Source organism: Oryzias latipes, chromosome 21, assembly GCF_002234675.1.
Source record: "Oryzias latipes chromosome 21, ASM223467v1".
NCBI classification, from domain to species: domain Eukaryota; kingdom Metazoa; phylum Chordata; class Actinopteri; order Beloniformes; family Adrianichthyidae; genus Oryzias; species Oryzias latipes.
The window spans coordinates 6,078,055-6,099,292 of record NC_019879.2 but is presented as its reverse complement, the minus strand read 5'-3'; the positions used below and the strand labels follow the sequence as shown (position 1 = coordinate 6,099,292).

At 42.9% G+C, this 21,238-nt stretch overlaps 2 protein-coding genes across 2 annotated transcripts; one reads left to right on the top strand and one right to left on the bottom strand.

The window, feature by feature from the left end:
• Positions 1–8,340: 8,340 nt before the first annotated feature.
• Positions 8,341–14,079, bottom strand: LOC111946808. The gene is made up of 4 exons (XM_023951197.1): positions 13,354–14,079; positions 13,127–13,240; positions 10,280–10,487; positions 8,341–9,074 (listed from the first exon to the last, which is right to left on the bottom strand). The coding sequence occupies exons 1-4, from the start codon at positions 13,527–13,529 to the stop codon at positions 8,613–8,615; spliced, it is 960 nt and encodes a 319-aa protein (XP_023806965.1). The 5' UTR covers positions 13,530–14,079; the 3' UTR covers positions 8,341–8,612.
• A 1,363-nt stretch (positions 14,080–15,442) lies between these two features.
• On the top strand, positions 15,443–17,342 carry LOC111946809 (coiled-coil domain-containing protein 106-like). The gene is made up of 3 exons (XM_023951200.1): positions 15,443–15,750; positions 15,869–16,168; positions 16,903–17,342. The coding sequence occupies exons 2-3, from the start codon at positions 15,904–15,906 to the stop codon at positions 17,220–17,222; spliced, it is 585 nt and encodes a 194-aa protein (XP_023806968.1). The 5' UTR covers positions 15,443–15,750; positions 15,869–15,903; the 3' UTR covers positions 17,223–17,342.
• The last annotated feature ends 3,896 nt before the right edge of the window (positions 17,343–21,238 follow it).

Sequence of the window (21,238 nt, the reverse complement as noted above, 5' to 3'; positions counted from 1 at the left end):
CACCATGACAGTACCCCCCCCTCAACGACCGCCTCCTGGCGGTCCAGGCCGACGATCCGGGTGGGCGCGGAAGAAGTCGGTGATGAGGGAAGGGTCGAGGATGAGGGAACGGGAGACCCAGGAGCGTTCCTCAGGACCGTACCCTTCCCAATCCACCAGGTACTGGTGGCCACGGCCACGGCGGCAGATATCCAGGATGCGGGTGGCTGTGAACGCCGGAGCCCCATCAATGATACGGGCGGGTGGTGGGGAAGTGGAAGGCGGGCACAATGGACTGTCCAAAAAGGGCTTGATGTTAGAGATGTGGAACGTGGGGTGCACCTTAAGCGCAGCGGGCAGACGAAGGCGGACACAGGAGGGATTGAGGATACGATCAATGACATATGGACCGATGAACCTGGGCGCCAACTTGCGGGACGAGGTCTGCAGGGGAATGTTTTTAGATGAGAGCCACACTTTCTGACCGACCTGATAGGTGGGACCTGCCACCCTGTGGCGATTGGCGATACGACAGTTCTCCTCCTTGGTCCGAAGCAAAGCCTCTCTGGTCTGGTTCCACACTCGCTGGCAGCGTTGAAGATGATGCTGCATGGACGGGACAGCCAGATCCAGCTCCTGAGAGGGGAACAGAGGGGGTGAATAGCCCAACGAAGCCTCGAAGGGGGAGACCCCGGTAGCAGATGAGACGTGAGAGTTGTGGGCATACTCGATCCACACCAAGTGAGTAGCCCAATCAGCTGGATTTTGGGCAGCCAGACAGCGCAGAGCCGCCTCCAACTCTTGGTTGGCACGCTCTGCCTGGCCGTTAGATTGGGGGTGATAGCCGGAGGACAAACTGGCGGTAGCCCCCAACGCAGAACAGAAGGCCTTCCAAACATGGGAAATGAATTGAGGGCCCCTGTCAGAGACAATATCGGCTGGAATCCCGTGATGGCGAAAAACATGGTTCACTAGGAGGTCGGCTGTCACAGTGGCTGAAGGTAACTGGGGCAGAGGGATAAACTGGGCGGCTTTGGAGAAGCGATCAATGACCGTAAGAATAATTGTGTGACCTTGTGACGTAGGTAGCCCTGTAACAAAGTCCACGGCGATGTGCGACCAGGGTCTATGTGGAGTGGACAGAGGATGGAGCAGGCCGACAGGAGGTGAACTGGAGGACTTAGATCTAGCGCAGGTGGTGCAAGCGGCGACGTACTCCCGCACATCCTTGTCCATTCTAGGCCAGTAAAACCTCTTCCGGAGGAGACTGAGGGTCCTAAACACCCCGCCATGACAGGCGACCCGAGAACTGTGGCCCCAGGATAAAACGTCCGACCTGAGTGAAGTGGGGACGAAGAGGACACCGTTAGGACAGGAGTCGGGTTTGGGTTCCTCACCCTGGGCATTAATAACCCGGTTTTCGATGTCCCAGGTCAGACTGCCCACGATGCAAGTAGGAGGGATGATGGTATTGGAGGTCGTTGAGTCATCGGAGCTGAATTGGCGTGAGAGAGCATCAGGTTTGGTGTTGCGACTGCCTGGCCTGTAGGTAATAGTGAAGTTGAATCTGTCAAAAAATAAACACCACCGAGCTTGTCGAGAATTTAACTGTTTGGCGGAACGCAAGTATGCCAGGTTTTTGTGGTCGGTCCAGACAATGAAGGGTAGGTCCGCTCCCTCCAACCAATGACGCCACTCCTCCAGCGCTAGTTTGATGGCCAGCAGCTCACGATTACCCACATCATAATTCCGCTCGGCGGGAGTAAGTTTCCGGGAAAAGAAAGCACAGGGTTTGAGTTTGTTAGAAGCGCTTTCTTTCTGGGAGAGGATCGCTCCGACCCCAGTGTCCGAAGCATCAACCTCTACTACGAACTGTCTGGCCGGGTCGGGTTGCGTGAGGATGGGAGCTGAGATGAACAGTGATTTGAGGGTGTCAAAGGCGGCTTGAGCATTAGGGTTCCATTGAAAGGGCTTGGAGATAGAAGTTAGCTGAGTAAGGGGTGAGGCAATGCTGCTGTAATTACGAATGAATCTTCTGTAAAAGTTGGCAAAACCCAGGAACTGCTGTAGTTTTTTGCGAGTGACAGGGGGTTCCCACTGGGAGACTGCTTTGATTTTTGCGGGATCGGGACGGATGCGACCAGCCTCGAGGATGTACCCAAGGAACTGGACAGACGGGGCGTGAAATTGACATTTTTCTGCCTTAACAAACAGCTGATTTTCGAGTAACCTGGTCAGAACCTGGCGCACGTGGTTTTCGTGTTGGACGGGATCACGGGAAAAAATCAAGATATCATCGAGGTAGACGAAGACGAAGCGATTAATGAAATCTCGGAGCACGTCATTCACGAGTCTTTGAAAAACCGCGGGGGCGTTGGTGAGGCCAAAGGGCATGACCAGGTACTCATAGTGGCCGAGGGGAGTATTGAACGCGGTTTTCCATTCATCCCCCTCCTTGATACGGACTAAATGATAGGCATTGCGAAGGTCGAGTTTAGAAAAAATCTGAGCGCCTTGAACTGAATCAAAAACCGAGCTTATGAGGGGAAGTGAGTATTTGCCTTTGACAGTGATAGAATTAAGTTCGCGGTAATCAATACAGGGACGCAGGGTTTTATCTTTTTTCACCACGAAGAAAAACCCAGCACCAACAGGAGAAGAAGACGGACGAATGTGACCGGATGAAAGCGCCTCATGGATGTAGGACTCCATAGCGGCCTTTTCGGGACCAGATAAATTAAATAGATGCCCCTTGGGCAACGTAGCCCCTTGAAGGAGCTCGATGGCGCAGTCATAAGGCCGGTGGGAAGGTAGAGCATTAGCTTTGCATTTACTGAAGACAGCTTTAAAATGATGGTAGCAAGAGGGAACCTTAGTGAGATCGATAGATTCAGCGAGAGCAGAGTTAACAGGAGTTAAATCGGGGATGGCAGACTGAAGACAGTTAGCCATACAGTAGGCACTCCAAGAATTAACCCGTTGGTAAACCCAATCAAACTGGGGGTTATGATGTTTCAACCAAGAACAACCCAAAACTATAGGATTATGAGGAGAGTGAGTAATAAAGAATTGAATGTTTTCATGATGATTACCGGATGTAATAAGCTGGATGGGACCGGTACGGTGAGTGATGACTGAGAGGTGCTGACCCCCCAAGCCAGCAGCTTTAACGGGGGTCTCCAAGGGTTCAGTAGGTAGCGAGAGAGATTTTACGAGGCCTAAGTCAATGAGGCTTTGTTCGGCTCTAGAGTCAATTAAAGCCTGAGCCTCTGTGACACGAGAATCAAAACATAGCTTGACAGGAATGCAACAAAAGTCTGTGGGAGGAGAAACAGACTTACCCGCCCGCGGCCTGTCGTCTAGCGGGGGGGTTCGGGAGTTTAAACGAAGCTTACATTGGGAGACCTGATGACCGGGATTTCCACAGTAAAAGCATAAGCCTTCATTACTCCGCTTCTGACGTTCTTCGGCAGACAGCTTTGAGTGGCAAATCTGCATGGGTTCTTCAGGTGATTTGCGAGGTAAGACCGCCGGGGACTCTGTGAGATGGATAGAGGAAGGACACTGGTTAGCAATAAGCGGAGTACGAGGCTGAGAGGTGCGCTCCAGTTTACGTTCACGGAGGCGAATATCAGATCGTAGAGCAGCGTTGACTAAACCTTCAAAGCCGGTAGCTTCTGGCTGAGTGCACAGATGATCTTTGATGTGGTCATTCAATGACTGGTAAAAAACACCTCTGAGTGCGGGGTCCGTCCACCCCGCTTCCACGGCTAGGATGCGGAAATCAATGACATGGTCGCAGACAGATCGATCACCTTGCTTGAGGCTTAACAATCGTCTGGTGGCTTCTTCCTGCTTTTTAGGTCGGTGAAAAACGAGTCGAAACTCGTTAATGAATCTTTCGAGGGGGAGTTGAGGAATATGATTGACCGCCAGGAAGGCTTGGGCCCATCGCAGAGCTTTACTCCTGAGGGAGTTGACGATTAGCGTTATTTTGGTGAGATCTGAGCGGTAGAAACATGGAGAAAGTTGGAAAAGGAGTTGACATTGTAACAGAAACCCCCCACATGCTTCAACATCCCCGTGAAATGGCTCAGGTTGTAACCGGAAATTTTCCGGGGTAGAAGCGGAAGTAAACAGATCGCTGGGGGATGGGACTGAAGCTGGAGCTGTGGTGTTTAAGGTCTGAAGAGTCCGTGTGATATCCTGGATCCGGGAAATAAGGTCCTCCTGAACAGAAGTGATGCGAGAGAGTATATTGGAGTGGAGTTCCAAGAAAATACCTTGTTTCTGCACAGCATGGCGGAGAACTTCCGGGTCAGCTGGGTCGGGGTTTAGGCTAGTCCGTTCTGTCATGACTAGAACACGGAACGGACCCAGGCGCTGGAACCCAGAGGCAGAGACAGGTGAGTGAAAGGTAAGAAGAGTTTATTTTAACCTTCCTCTGGTGTTAGCTTTCTGCTGCCATCTGTGGTGTTAGCGGGTCATTTTGGACCCGTGTGTTAAATCAGCCATAAAATACCCTAAAAAAAAATCTTTTTTCATCCAATGTTTTTCTTAACTCTTGTTTAGCTGGTTGGGCTCCCTTATCCATGAAAAGATTGGTTTTAATGTTTTTTGTGGCCCTCTGGGTCTTTGTTTTTAACAGCATACCCCTCATTTTCAATGTCTAAAAAGTGGTAAAATGTACCTTAAGAGAAGAAGGCAACAAAATAATCAGTTGTTCTGTTACCTGAGTGTAACTGAGAGATATTAAAACAAATTTCTTAAATGTTCAACAAAAAAAAATTTTCATTTTAATATTATCAAATATAGTAACATCTATGGTGTTCGGGTCATTTTTGACCCGTATATCTTCACTTCAAGAAAAGGGCAAAAACAAGTCTTTTTCTTCCACACATTAGAACTTTAATACAATATTTAACAATATGAAAAACAGAACAGTCATAAATAATAAAAAATTACAATAAAACAAGGATTTGCAAAGTCAAATAAACAACAACCAATCGAGAAAATCATACCAAAAGAGATCAAGTACTTTTTATATAAATACTCTGTGCAAAGAACATGCCTGTGTGTGTGTGTGTGTGTGTGTGTTTAGATGCATGTGTTACAAAGAGTTACACTTTTAGTGTGTTCTTTGCAGATATATTTGTTGCAGGTGAAGCACACTATGTAGGTTTTTCTGTCCATATTGCTAGGGCAAACCTGAGACCTCTTTCTTTTTGAGTGAGGTGGTCTCACTGGCATTGTGGCTGTGGCTGTGGATGGAGTGCTTGAGGCAGGGCTGGCTTCTGAGAGGAAAGGTGATGCTGATGCTCTTCTTGTTGCTGTGGATGGCGTGCTTGGTGTCCCTGCAGCTGTCTGACCAAGTCTGCAGCAGCTGGGTCTCAGGGCACCCGTTCCCGTAGCTCAATGTGCCGCTTGACATGGGAATTCACGAGCTCCTCAAGAAACATTCTCTGCTTGGTGTTTTGGGTTGAATTCCACCCTTGGTGAATATTGGTCCACAACACAAATGCATTGTATGCAGACACATTGAGGATGTTGTAAAACAACCATTGGCCATCTCCTGGTCATTCGCTGGCAAGCGTAGGTGGCAGTCAGCTTGTCCAGATTGTCCAATCCTCCTTTGTTTTTGTTGTAGTCCAGGATGATTATGGGGTTTTTGTCACTTCCTGATGACACAGCAGCATCTTTGTGAAGAGTGAACATCAGTATCACACTCCGTCGTTTTTTTGGACATTATGAACTGTGCTCCAACGGATGTTGTGACGTGTTCTCCCTACCATGACAAAGGTGGATAAAGGTGGAACGATTTCATGTAATCCATGGACACCAGTGAAGATCACAAATCATTGAAGAAAAAAGGTTCAGAGCACTGTCTAGTGGGTCTAGATGACCCTACTCCCAACAGTAAAGTGCCTAGGATAGCACAAGGGTTAAAGCAGTTCTAAGACATTTTTATCTGATCATGAAAGTCTTCCTCATACAGCAGAGATAGTCGTGGTGCAACACAAGGCTCTGTGCTTGGTCTAATGTTCTTTTGTATTTACATGTCGCTACTATGTAACATTATTAGGCAACACTGCAGAAATCACACTTTTTTTTCACTGTCTGGCAGTTTTACAACTTCTCTAAAAAGCTCGTCGGACAAGTGGTCGAACAGGCAACGACCACAGTTCAAATGAAGATCTGTTTTATATTTGACCTTTTTTTATAACATGACTAAGCAATCGTTGCAAGCAACTACACAGAAATCTCTTTTTTTCTAAATTTAATTACTGTTTCATTGTAAAAGCAAACAAAATGTGGTACAAAGACTCATGAAACAATTCAGTCTCACTAATGATCTTAAAAATATCAGCTCAGAAGAGAAAAAGGAAACTTATCTGTTCTTGAAAAATGTTTTCCATGGAGATCTGTCTTTAGGCTCCCATTTCCTAGCGTGTATTTAGACTGGACACACTTGGTTTGTTTAAAATGAACCAGAGTCTCTTGTTTACCATAATAATCCGAAACAAATTCTTTGTCTGAATTTGACTAAGCGATTCCCGGTCTCTGACCCATCTTTCGAGGTTGTCTTGATTAGTTTCCAATTGGACTGAGCTCCATTTCACTTTGAGTTTCCTCAGTCTGAAGATGCTCTGTGTGTAACGGCATAAAAAAATGATTTGTGTGTGTTTGTGTTCCAGCCGCGTGCCTATTGCAGGCGGCAGTTGGAAAGATCGGTTGGAAGAGGCTAGAAGAAGGGCTGTTAAAAAACTAACGTGCAGATCAGGGCCAGCAGCAGCTGTGATTGTTTATGCATTTTTCTCATTACTTTGTTCTGTTTTTGTTGTTGTTGAAGTTCTCGACTGCAAATAAATTGTTCTTTCTTCATCACGCCTCGACTTTTGACGGGTGTAACAATTTGGAGGTCCCACCGAGAATTATTATTTTTGATTTCTGAAAGAACGATCTGTCGACGGGAATATTGAAGGATGTCGGAACAAAGAGAAGACTTTCTCATGGAAATCGAGGAAAAACTTTTCCAGCTGACTGTTGAAGAGCTGTGCCTGGTGTGGGAATTTTTCAAGATCTTGGGAGGTGAACGAGCGAGAGGAAAGACGCGACGCACTCTCGTTAAACTCATCATCAAGTTCTGTGAGCGAGAAGAATTGTTGGAGGAAGAGGACGAGGGCATGTCGGTGCTTCTGGAGCTGAACGATCAGCTGGGAGCTGTGCGCCTGATGTCACCTGCGGGGCGGAGCAGTCAGCGAAATCACATCCCTGTCATCACAACCTCAACAGGTTCTTCAAAAAAATTCAGGAAAAAGCGAAACGCAGAATGACAACTCAACGATCAGCCAATGCTGTGCGACTTCTGTTGGGTTCAGAAAGGAATTTAAGATAAAGGGACATGTGGGTGAGTCTACCTCCAGAGACACTCTAACCTTCAGCAGCTGGGAACACCAGATGGAAAGTGGACTCAGAAAAGGTTATTCAGAGCTGGAAATAATAGAAGCTGTGATCGGAGCTGTGAGCCCTGGCCTGAAATTAATAAGCTATTTGGAGGGGAAAAAATGACTCTCAGACAAATATTAAGAGCTGATTATGCAGAAAAGGATGCAACTGTGCTTTACCAGCAGCTGTCACAAGCAACCCAAGAACCTAGTGAAACAGCACTTGAATTCTTCATTTGTGTACTTGATCTACGCCAAAGCAACTATTTATAAGACATTAACAAGCACTTTTAATGTTGTAGTAAGCTGCTTATAAAGACATTTATTAGCAGTTGTAAATGTCTTACAACTGACTCACAAGTTCAAATAAGCTGCTTATAAACACATTAAAAGACTCATTTATAAACTATTTATAAGACATGAACAAGCACTAGAAAGGTTGTATTAAGCTGCTTATAAACACATTTATAAGCAGTTGTAATTGTCCTTAATAAACTATTTATAAGACATTAACAAGAACTTTTAATGTTGTATTAAGCTGCTTATAAAGATATTTATTTGCAGTTGTAAATTTCTTACAACTGACTTACAAGTTCAAATAAGAGACTTATAAACACATTAAAAGACTCATTTATAAACTATTTATAAGACATGAACAAGCACTAGTAATGTTGTATTAAGCTGCTTATAAAGACATTTATTAATCCTTCATAAAATGCCTTATGAGATAATAACAGTGTTCTTATTAACAGTTTATTAAGTGTTTTGCAGCCCCCCAATCTAAAGCGTGATCAAATAGGGGTTCATATTCACAAGCCATTTATAAACTGCTTGTATGGGATTAATAAATATATTTACAGGTCCCATGTTAAGTGGACTTACATTTTCTTAAGTCCAGCTGCTATGACTTAACCTCAAAACTACACCACCTGGATGAATGAGAACCTTTACTGACAGTTTGAGTGTTTTGCAGCCTCCTAAAGTGTGGGCTATGTTTTGCCACAAACAAAAGCAAAGTACAGAATATGAAGAATGCCCTTTATAACATTAACCAAAGCCACAAACATATAACAACTCTAACACATCACAACAACATTGTGGATAACATTTTAAACTTTCAACAAACTTTAAAAAAAAAAAAAAATCAATATCTGCCCTTCCTACATTACAAAAAAAACATTAAGTGGATCAATTGTACTCTTTCTTAATGTCGTGTAGTAACCGTCCAAGTGGACCACTGTGATATTTTTTTGCAAGCCATTCATTCCATTCAATCAAACAGAGTTGATCACGTAGCATATCTTCAGTTTGATTCCCCCGAAGCCTCCATACTTGCTCTTTATAGGTCCGCCATGCCCTTTCTATATGTTGTGTGTGAGCACCGTTCTGTGGATTTACGTAAAACTGACTGTGATTAACAGTGAAGTGTTTGTACCCAAGAGCAGGAAGGATGCGATATGCTCGCCACTCATCACTCATAATAGTGGACCCGGGTTTCACGTGGCGGGCAATGAGTGGTACAAGTTCTCTGCGAGTACGTTTCTTCACAAGTCTCAAAACTGGCTTTCCACTCCTCTGCCCCTGGACTCCTAGCATACCAAAAACCCACATCTTTCTCTTCCATGCTCCCGCCATTCTTCCTTTCCCATACTGTTTAAAAAAATGAAAGAAAAGGATTAACACAAAAACAGTAAACACAAAAATTTTAGGCTAATGATTTTTTTTAATGTAAAAAAAGATGACTGACTAATGGTGCAAGAATAAATATTCTGAGATTTTCATTATATGGACACCTACTGTATTGGATCAAGAATTGGTGATAAATTATACTTCTTTTAATATTACACACTGGTTATTAACAACTACTTGCAAAATTACAAAAGCATTACATGTGTACGTATTGAAAAATGTAACAGAAAACATCTTTTAAAAAATAGAAAGTGACTATTTGCAGGCAATTTTCAAAATAAGATGAAACCTTAACCCCTTTCCCTTCCTAGATGAAGGGGTTAAGGTTAAGATTGCGAGTTAGGGTTAAACCAAGTGATTCCTGACTGCAGATGTTTCTGCAGCTCACCGCTCCTCCAGGAGAGCACATTTCACACACCTATGTACGTTACAGCTAATGGGACTTTAACTTTATGTTTAACGTTAAATACTTGCAGCCAACAACAACATTCAGCCACTTAAAATACATGCAGGCAACACACTGAGGCTGCACATTTTACGTGTGGCCAATATAAATTTCCATCACTTTTTTGTGCTGGTTGCACCATATGTGAAAGTTAGTATTTGATGATTATTATACCCCAAATACTATTTTGAATGAATACTGTTTGTATGACAGTTGTTATTTCCAAAAACAAATGCCTTTGCTTGTTTCAGTATAGATGTCTTTCTTTGGGGCTTTTTTTAAAGGCTGATGTTATTCATACATATTTATGTGAGTTCAAGCACAAAAACTGATGGAAATTCACATTAGCCACACGTAATTCGTGCAACCAAGATGCACATTTCTACATGCCAGCATTTATTTTAAGTGCGTCCAAGGCTGGATTTTGTTGATGGTTGCATGCTTTTGAAGTTAAAGTCAAAGTTATATTAGCTGTTACACACCCTAAGTGTGTGAAATTTACTCTTATAGTTGACCCATCTCCTGGGGGAGAGGTGAGTTGCAGAAACAGCTGTGCTTGGAAACCACGTGGTGAATTAATCTGACCCTTATCCTAACCGTAGCCCAAAACCCTCTTCTGGGTTCATGCAGCCAAGAAAAACTTTCTGCACTGGTCACACGTATTTAGAAATTTATGTGCGAATAGTCACTTTCTGTGTATTCTATGCTGCCTTCTGCTTACCTTTCTTTTATGTCGGAAGTGACTCTCATCAATCACAACAAATTCATGTCGTCCACCAATGATTTGTCCCTTGTGTCGCCTCATTCTTTTAACAGCAGTAATGCAGACCTGGCGTAGTTTTTTTGCCATTTTTGTGAGAGTGGTAGAACTTGCTGCTATGTTATCTGCTATCATATCAATCTGCCGTAGACGCAAACCTTGGGAAAATCTGAAGAAGAGAAAACAAGTACAACCTCAGACAATTAATGTTTTTATGTCAAACAAGCTTAAATTGCCTTAAAGACACACTCCAATAAACATCTTTGTTGTGTGTTTTTAACATGTTCTTGTAGAATTTTTCTCATGCTGAAGGACTTTTAGAAAATAATTTAAAATTAAAATTTAATGACTTTCTTTATTCAAATTGTGATGGATCAGGAACAGACCAAAACTTGTGGTTTAAATTTTTTTAAACCAGCAAAAATTTATTTTTAATTTATTTAGCATTTGGCATTTCTCTGAGAAAACTTGTACATTAATACCTTTATGTATTAAATACAAAGTATGAATTTAAAAAATCAATACTTTACTACTTTGGTATTAATACATAGATGTTGTCATGGTTTGCGTTTCTTTTGTATTGGTTTTTGCTTTCTGTCTTGTTCTGTCATGGTTAAGTTCTGTTTCCTGTTTTATTTTGAAAGGTTTCCTGTCTTGTCTTGTGTCGTGAGTTTTACTTCCTTTGGTCCCCATCTGCCCTGATTGTGTTCACCTGTGTCTTGTCTGCCCTGTCTGTATATAAGTTCTGTCTCTGCCTTCCTCCTGTGCTGGTCCATTAACTTCTGGTCGTGTGTTTAATGTCTTCATGTGTCTTCGTCTGTTCCTGCCAAGTTTCATGCCACGCCACAGTGAGTTTTGCTTTGTCATCCTGCTCTGCAGCGCTTTTTGTTATTATTAAATCCCTTGCCCTTGAACCCGTTTGCCTCCCGTCTCTGCGCCTGGGTCCTACCGGCTCTCGAGCCACCCCACACATGACAGAATGGACCAGCCATATTTCTTGGACCCAGCAGAGCGGGACATGCAGCTTTTGGAGGCCTACTGCCTCGAAGCAGAGAGGACCAGGTCCTATTGGGACTTTGACATGCTCCGGTTTTTCACTCCTGCTATGGAAGGGAGCCGTCTTGACTGGAGAGGGAGCCTTCTTGCCCTGAGGGGGGGTCGTCGCCGTCGTCCCCGCCGTCCCCCACAGCCACGTTCAGTGGTGGTCCCGGACGCACCACAGCCACGTTCAGTGGTGGTCCCGGACGCACCACAGCCACGCTCAGTGGTGGTCCCGGACGCACCACAGCCACGTTCAGTGGTGGTCCTGGACGCACCCCGACCCGTCCCAGCTCCCAGGGGGGTGCCGCCTGCACCCCGACCCGTTCCAGCTTCCAGGGGGGTTCCGCCTGCGCCCCGACCCGTTCCAGCTCCCAGGGGGGTGCCGCCTGAACCCCAACCGGTCCCTGCTTCCACTGGCACGCCCGACCCGCCAGAGCCTGACTGCTGGCCCGACCCGCCAGAGCCTGACTGCTGGCCCGACCCGCCAGAGCCTGACTGCTGGCCCGACCCGCCAGAGCCTGACTGCTGGCCCGACCCGCCAGAGCCTGACTGCTGGCCCGACCCGCCAGAGCCTGACTGCTGGCCCGACCCGCCAGAGCCTGACTGCTGGCCCGACCACCCCATGCCTGACTCCAAGCCTGACTCCAAGCCTGACTCCAAGCCTGACTCCAAGCCTGACTCCAAGCCTGACTCCAAGCCTGACTCCAAGCCTGACTCCAAGCCTGATCTGCCTCGCCGGACGGCGCGGAACCCCGGCCGTCCTCCGGACCTGCCTCGCCGGACGGCGCGGAACCCCGGCCGTCCTCCGGACCTGCCTCGCCGGACGGCGCGGAACCCCGGCCGTCCTCCGGACCTGCCTCGCCGGACGGCTCGGAACCCCGGCCGTCCGCCTGACTCCTTGGACTCTTATGCCCGTCGAGGTTTGACCTCCGGGGCCCCCCCCCTCAGTTGACTTTGGGAACCTCGGAGCGGTTCCTTGAGGGGGGGGTACTGTCATGGTTTGCGTTTCTTTTGTATTGGTTTTTGCTTTCTGTCTTGTTCTGTCATGGTTAAGTTCTGTTTCCTGTTTTATTTTGAAAGGTTTCCTGTCTTGTCTTGTGTCGTGAGTTTTACTTCCTTTGGTCCCCATCTGCCCTGATTGTGTTCACCTGTGTCTTGTCTGCCCTGTCTGTATATAAGTTCTGTCTCTGCCTTCCTCCTGTGCTGGTCCATTAACTTCTGGTCGTGTGTTTAATGTCTTCATGTGTCTTCGTCTGTTCCTGCCAAGTTTCATGCCACGCCACAGTGAGTTTTGCTTTGTCATCCTGCTCTGCAGCGCTTTTCGTTATTATTAAATCCCTTGCCCTTGAACCCGTTTGCCTCCCGTCTCTGCGCCTGGGTCCTACCGGCTCTCGAGCCACCCCACACATGACAGATGTATTAGTATGTGAAATTAGTTAATATCAAAAAATATATTAAAATATTTTTCTAGCTGCCATACCAAATTAATTTCTTATGTTAGATTAATGTAATTCAATTTTATGATATTTTATTCAGTTATTATTTTTTTCTTTTTTGCATGCTTGCTCCTACGCCAAAAGCATACTTTATGCAACATATTGGTACAACCTTTGAACATCTTTAAACCTAAACAAAAGAAAGGTCAACAATATGTACAAGAGCAGTTTAATCAATGGAACGTGTATGAAGCTGAAGAGTTTCCTGGTTTTATGTGTACCACCTTAAAAAGCAATGATGTGAATATCATAGTTGGAGACAGTCACATACCTGTATATGAACTGCATCCATTCAAAAAGGGATATTTTTGAACGCTGGAATAGAGACTTGTGTCGAATCGATTTCACCCTTGTTTTTCCTCTATGCACAGCACGCTGACATTTCCTGCAAAGTCAAATTATATCAACTTAATCGGCTTCAACCAAAATTTCCAACACAACATTTTTCTTTTAATAACTGCAGCCATTATGTACTGAAAAAACAACAATCATACTTACCAAGCATAATGGTCTTTTGTCTTCCATTTTTTCAATTTCATTCGCTTGTGACAGATGCTGCATTTCATTTCCCTTCTTAAAAGATGATTTTTTTGCATCCATTTGATCAGTTTTAAGGCTTTTCTTTTAGATTTGCCCGCAAAAATGAGCCTCCGCAGTCTGGTAACTAAGGTCATTTCTTACGTTAATAAAAGCGCCTTCCTGAGTTTCATACAACCAGTTTGAATTTATTGCCGCCAGTCTTTTGCCGCCAATTTTAATCTCCAATCATTATCGACAACTTTGATCCCCCCACTACGAAACGGACTGTCGTACAAATTAAACGCTACTGGATTGGTTGCTTACATTTTCTTAGTGCGCAGGCCCAGCTTTTGTTCAATCTTTGCTAAGCTTAGTAAGAGTTTGCTGCTCGCTATAGTTATCCACTGTGTCTGTCCCACAAGTCCGAAGCCGCATGTACACCCGCTCTGGAGCTGGAAGGGCGAAGTCGCCCGAGCTGAAGAAAAGTATGAAGAGGAAGCAAACAGATAAAGCACGTCTCCCTGGTAAGCTACAAACAAATATGTCAAGTCCTTCTCTGAAGACCTAAAATAGCTGAATCGTGTTTTAATTATATTTTGTCAAATAACTCCAAATGGGTCAGTCCATTAATATTTATTTTGTTTATGACGTGTTATTAGGGGTGTAACGGTACACGTAGTTGGACCGAAACGTTTCGGTACGGCACTTTCGGTTCGGTTCACGTTCGTACCGTTTCAGTTTTCGGTTTGTTTATTTTTTCCCCGCAAATGTATTAACTTTGCGTTGAGGCGGAACTAATGTTATTCGTGGTATTCCACCGAGACTCTCACTGGTTTCTGCACTCGCGCGCCTGTAGGAAAGGGGGCGGGGGGGGGGCAGAGGTTGTCGCGCGCAGCGCAACAGTTTCTGTGACCGCGCGTTTAGTTTGTGTAGCTCAGTTATGGAGAACTGCAATAAGTCCACACGGGTAAGTGAACCCCGAAGGAAGATCCGCCTTCCACGGCCAAAATCGTCATTGCACTTCAGCTTCAACAGCTATCAGGTGATGGAGGTGACAGTGCGCATGTCCACAGGATCAGGATGGCTAATGCTTAGCTTACGCTCTCCTGTGGGGAATGCTCTGTTGTGTTGACATTGTTACTCAAAGATAGTGTATGCCACAGAATAGATCTGTTAATGCTCTTAAAACGGCATGACCCGACTGTTTCAGTCTACAAGAAAATAAATGTGCAAGTTAATTTTTCATGCCAGTATTAATTATTCAAAGTTTTTAGTTCCTGGCAGCTAATAGTTTTTCTTATTTTATTAAGCAGATCCCCTAGAGAGGTCAATTTTATTTATTCTTATATAAAACCAATAAATGCATTTTGCAAGAAATTATTTTCTGGCTTTTTGTACAGTAAAAATACCAAAATATATGAATTAAAGCTTTATTAATCTCCCAAGGGAGAAAAACACACACAATAAATAACAATAAGATAATACTTTATAAAATATCAGTTCATATCAGGCAGATTTGTTAAACATCAGTACCAAACCGAAACGTATCGAACCGAGCCCTAAGAAACTCTGAATCAAACCGAAATGAGATTTTAGCGTATCGTTACACCCCTAACGGTTATGCTGCTTTCAGACAGACGTATTTTCACATTGGAGCGTTTAAACCAGTGGCGATTTCTTTAAGACTGCAAGGGAAGCTCGGCTTCCCATATAATGTCACAAAATTAATGGTGAAATATGTACTATTGTATTAACATTTCACTAACCCTAACCCTCCCATCGCGGATTTCTCAAGTTCAGTCGAAATAAAAACTGCTGCAGCACGCACTTCTAGCAGGCTAAGACAACGTCACGGTATTCGGACCTTTTGATTGGACATAAGTTTCAGGAAGTCACACGCAGCCTTGTCCAGTTTGACACAGAGCTGCGGAGCACTTTCTGATGTGTCCTAGTTAAAAACAAAGCTGACTGCAATGTACGCCATGGAGGATTTTTTAGGAAAATCTCCCACTTATCTTGACTTCCTTCATCGTAAAAATCTGAGTGAGATCGTGAAGCAATCATACAGATTTGTGTGTTTGGCGCTGACCATCCCTTAAAAATTGTACCATAAGAATGTTACTTAATATTTGCAAAACAAAAAATGTATTCTTCAAAATGTTGTTTTAATGTTGTCTACCAATCCCAAATAGTCTTTTAAATGATAAACTTTTATTTTTTTCCCCCTAACAGATCAGGCTGAAGTGTCACCTACTGCCCAGCTTGTTACAAAACAACAGCAACAACAAATCAAAAAGCTGACAGAAAAAATTCAGAGGCAGGAGGAGCTCATCAAAGAGCCGTCAGCAGAAAAAGATTTTCTGAAAGAACAGCTAGGTATGTGCAAGCAACACCACATACTACAAGTAGTGTTGTTGCCTTTTCTTAATAAAAGTAGTAGCTTAAAAATTACACTGTGCTTTTGGGTTGCAACAATTATATTTTTGTTCTGCAGCAAAACATCCTCCACAAGCCTCCACAAATGACATAATGCTGCATGGGAAACAACAAAAAACTTCCCAAGTTCAGTCAAGTTCATCTGCAAGTACATCAAGCAGTTCTTCAGACTCGAGTGACTCTTCATGCAGCAATTCTTCATCTGACTCTTCGTCTGAGTCTTCATCTTCAAATGAAGAGAAGAAGAAGAAGAAGAAGAAGAATGGAAAGAAGAAGAAGGGAACACCAAAAAAGAAGAAAAAAAGAGGCAAGAGTGGAAAGAAGAGACAAATCAAAGCCCGCAAACATGTCAGAAGAGGTAACTTCAGATTTTCAATTTTTCTTGAGAAATAATTGCTATGGTGTGTCCCCTTACAGAGAGGTAATAACATAGACAGAAACCCAAATGTGACAGGTATAGATAGTTAACATATAAAAATGACGAGATGTGTATTCCATTAAAGGGTAACACAACAGGACAGTTGGAGACTCCACTCCCAGCCCGGATTTAAAAAATGGGGAAAAAAAGTGGCGGGGCGAGGGTTGGTTACACTCACACTGCCTATTTAGTATGGGGAGTGATACTGACCTCAGCAATGCCCAACAGTGGGGCTGCTTGCACAGCTGAGGGTTTGCAGAACCATGTCTGAGTGATAAAATGAAGCTAACATAGTAGCAAAGAATCCTGAGTGAAAGTTCATTCCAAATCCCATCACCAGGACAGAGTTTTCTGGATTAAATGACAATTACACTTAACAACTGTTGTCTAACTTTCACGTCCGACCGTTACACAATCTAAGATGGGCAGGGCTTTTATATGCTGGAGATGTAAAGTATGACACGAAAGCTCTGAAATGACATGGGACATAGACATAAATAGACCAATCGTAAAATTCAACTTTAGTACCTTGTTTTAACCTCTAGGGGGCAGCACACAGAGAGTTTTAGACCATCAAATCAGGAACATATATTTTTGATAATTAATATATGTCATGCAAACATGCAGAGTACACAATTTCAAAACATTGCTTGACCATCCTTTCTATGTTTCAGCACGTGTCCCAGATGAGGTGGTGGAGCGTTACAGAAAGGTCCTCAAGGCCTTCAACAAAGGACAAACATTAACTGCAGCATTCAGAAAAGTGGGAGTAGATCGGAACACCGTTGTGTGCAGTGCTGCGGTGGCAGAACTTGCCATTGCAGCCCCACAGAAGTACTCCGAGCTAAAACAGTTTCACAATCCCAAAAAGAAACTTAGCGACTTTACAAAAGCTTGCATCGACACAATTGATGCAAATTCACAAATTGAAGACACAATCGACACTTTTAAAAAAAGTGGACAGTTACTGCCCCTTGGGAAGGGCAGATATTGATTTCTTTTTTTTTTTAAAGTTTGTTGAAAGTTTAAAATGTTATCCACAATGTTGTTGTGATGTGTTAGAGTTGTTATATGTTTGTGGCTTTGGTTAATGTTATAAAGGGCATTTTTCATATTCTGTACTTTGCTTTTGTTTGTGGCAAAACATAGCCCATACTTTAGGAGGCTGCAAAACACTCAAACTGTCAGTAAAGGTTCTCATTCATCCAGGTGGTGTAGTTTTGAGGTTAAGTCATAGCAGCTGGACTTAAGAAAATGTAAGTCCACTTAACATGGGACCTGTAAATATATTTATTAATCCCATACAAGCAGTTTATAAATGGCTTGTGAATATGAACCCCTATTTGATCACGCTTTAGATTGGGGGGCTGCAAAACACTTAATAAACTGTTAATAAGAACACTGTTATTATCTCATAAGGCATTTTATGAAGGATTAATAAATGTCTTTATAAGCAGCTTAATACAACATTACTAGTGCTTGTTCATGTCTTATAAATAGTTTATAAATGAGTCTTTTAATGTGTTTATAAGTCTCTTATTTGAACTTGTAAGTCAGTTGTAAGAAATTTACAACTGCAAATAAATATCTTTATAAGCAGCTTAATACAACATTAAAAGTTCTTGTTAATGTCTTATAAATAGTTTATTAAGGACAATTACAACTGCTTATAAATGTGTTTATAAGCAGCTTAATACAACCTTTCTAGTGCTTGTTCATGTCTTATAAATAGTTTATAAATGAGTCTTTTAATGTGTTTATAAGCAGCTTATTTGAACTTGTGAGTCAGTTGTAAGACATTTACAACTGCTAATAAATGTCTTTATAAGCAGCTTACTACAACATTAAAAGTGCTTGTTAATGTCTTATAAATAGTTGCTTTGGCGTAGATCAAGTACACAAATGAAGAATTCAAGTGCTGTTTCACTAGGTTCTTGGGTTGCTTGTGACAGCTGCTGGTAAAGCACAGTTGCATCCTTTTCTGCATAATCAGCTCTTAATATTTGTCTGAGAGTCATTTTTTCCCCTCCAAATAGCTTATTAATTTCAGGCCAGGGCTCACAGCTCCGATCACAGCTTCTATTATTTCCAGCTCTGAATAACCTTTTCTGAGTCCACTTTCCATCTGGTGTTCCCAGCTGCTGAAGGTTAGAGTGTCTCTGGAGGTAGACTCACCCACTTGTCCCTTTATCTTAAATTCCTTTCTGAACCCAACAGAAGTCGCACAGCATTGGCTGATCGTTGAGTTGTCATTCTGCGTTTCGCTTTTTCCTGAATTTTTTTGAAGAACCTGTTGAGGTTGTGATGACAGGGATGTGATTTCGCTGACTGCTCCGCCCCGCAGGTGACATCAGGCGCACAGCTCCCAGCTGATCGTTCAGCTCCAGAAGCACCGACATGCCCTCGTCCTCTTCCTCCAACAATTCTTCTCGCTCACAGAACTTGATGATGAGTTTAACGAGAGTGCGTCGCGTCTTTCCTCTCGCTCGTTCACCTCCCAAGATCTTGAAAAATTCCCACACCAGGCACAGCTCTTCAACAGTCAGCTGGAAAAGTTTTTCCTCGATTTCCATGAGAAAGTCTTCTCTTTGTTCCGACATCCTTCAATATTCCCGTCGACAGATCGTTCTTTCAGAAATCAAAAATAATAATTCTCGGTGGGACCTCCAAATTGTTACACCCGTCAAAAGTCGAGGCGTGATGAAGAAAGAACAATTTATTTGCAGTCGAGAACTTCAACAACAACAAAAACAGAACAAAGTAATGAGAAAAATGCATAAACAATCACAGCTGCTGCTGGCCCTGATCTGCACGTTAGTTTTTTAACAGCCCTTCTTCTAGCCTCTTCCAACCGATCTTTCCAACTGCCGCCTGCAATAGGCACGCGGCTGGAACACAAACACACACAAATCATTTTTTTATGCCGTTACACACAGAGCATCTTCAGACTGAGGAAACTCAAAGTGAAATGGAGCTCAGTCCAATTGGAAACTAATCAAGACAACCTCGAAAGATGGGTCAGAGACCGGGAATCGCTTAGTCAAATTCAGACAAAGAATTTGTTTCGGATTATTATGGTAAACAAGAGACTCTGGTTCATTTTAAACAAACCAAGTGTGTCCAGTCTAAATACACGCTAGGAAATGGGAGCCTAAAGACAGATCTCCATGGAAAACATTTTTCAAGAACAGATAAGTTTCCTTTTTCTCTTCTGAGCTGATATTTTTAAGATCATTAGTGAGACTGAATTGTTTCATGAGTCTTTGTACCACATTTTGTTTGCTTTTACAATGAAACAGTAATTAAATTTAGAAAAAAAGAGATTTCTGTGTAGTTGCTTGCAACGATTGCTTAGTCATGTTATAAAAAAAGGTCAAATATAAAACAGATCTTCATTTGAACTGTGGTCGTTGCCTGTTCGACCACTTGTCCGACGAGCTTTTTAGAGAAGTTGTAAAACTGCCAGACAGTGAAAAAAAAGTGTGATTTCTGCAGTGTTGCCTAATAATGTTACATAGTAGCGACATGTAAATACAAAAGAACATTAGACCAAGCACAGAGCCTTGTGTTGCACCACGACTATCTCTGCTGTATGAGGAAGACTTTCATGATCAGATAAAAATGTCTTAGAACTGCTTTAACCCTTGTGCTATCCTAGGCACTTTACTGTTGGGAGTAGGGTCATCTAGACCCACTAGACAGTGCTCTGAACCTTTTTTCTTCAATGATTTGTGATCTTCACTGGTGTCCATGGATTACATGAAATCGTTCCACCTTTATCCACCTTTGTCATGGTAGGGAGAACACGTCAATGTAGGGGGGGTCATCTAAGATAGCACAAGGGTTAAGCAGCTCCTGTTAAAGACATTTTCCAGAATCTGCAGCAAAATATTTTGATCAAGTGGGTCAAATGAAATACTGATGCCTAAAAGACATTTACAAATGTTATCTAATATTGATCGCACTGAAGTAAAAGTATAAAACAACATAATTATCTTTCCTCTTACAGCAACATTTATTCATCTTTTCATCTGCTGTTTTATCTCTGACATGCATGTCTTCCTCCTTTTCTACCACATTGGATCTTCACTGTGGTTTTCAATGTTTAAATCCCCCTTCAATCTAATTCCCTAATAACCTTTGCATGTCTAAACAGATCTGATGTGTCAAACTCAAGATATTTAAATACATTTTTTATTCTGATTTTAAAAGGTAAATGTGAACTTTGTTTTTGCAATAAATCATAAATTACACGAAATGTTAACATGAAAGGAATGGCTAAATCTGATTTAAAAAAAAAACAGCTAAATTAATTGAAATGTGCTATAACCCTTAGAGTCCTTGACGCATGGGCCTTGACAACACATCCCTGAAAATTATTGGTTTCTTTGCCGTTAGACTGTAGATAATCTCAAATATACGGCAATTGAAGACCTATTCAAGACCTTAATGAGGCCTGACTTTAGGAGAAAATATATTTAAAATTCCTTACATTTGGAAGTTTTTTTGACCACCTAAATTTACTGATTTTGGTCTCTTTGGTCTCTTTGACCTTGTTGAACTGTTCAGATTAACTGGTTCATCAAAATTACACAAATTAATCCCTCTTTTTCTTGTTTAATTTTGTCAGAATTCTGAATTCTGTCTCCCCCTCTGGTCACCAGCAGGAGCAATCTCCAGACTTTTGCAAGCGCTTCATCTCCCATTACACTCATGCACTTCCTGCTTGCCTCACACCTGACTCTCATCTCAGTCAATCAACCACAGTATACGTAAGTTCTGAGCTGAGCTCAATGCGAAGAATTGTTTGTGCTGCAATGCCTTCCTTAATGAGTGTTATATCTGTACATGATCTGCTGTCTTCTGATTCTGTTTGCCTGCTGCGATCCTTACCTGGATTTTGGCCAACCTGTCTCACCTCTGTGGCTAAGCTAAGGCAGTAAAGATGGATCACGACTACGTGACACACCCACTGCAGGTAAGGTTGTTCATAATGTGTTTAGTTAAAGC

Coding starts and splice junctions, on each gene's coding strand:
- LOC111946808 (XM_023951197.1), bottom strand. CDS start 13,529: ATGACCTTAGTTACCAGACTGCGGAGGCTCATTTTTGCGGGCAAATCT. Junction 13,241..13,353: donor ACAAAAGACCATTATGCTTG/GTAAGTATGATT, acceptor TTGACTTTGCAG/GAAATGTCAGCGTGCTGTGC. Junction 10,488..13,126: donor TGGATGCAGTTCATATACAG/GTATGTGACTGT, acceptor TCTCTTCTTCAG/ATTTTCCCAAGGTTTGCGTC.
- LOC111946809 (XM_023951200.1), top strand. CDS start 15,904: ATGCTGCATGGGAAACAACAAAAAACTTCCCAAGTTCAGTCAAGTTCA. Junction 16,169..16,902: donor CCGCAAACATGTCAGAAGAG/GTAACTTCAGAT, acceptor TCTATGTTTCAG/CACGTGTCCCAGATGAGGTG.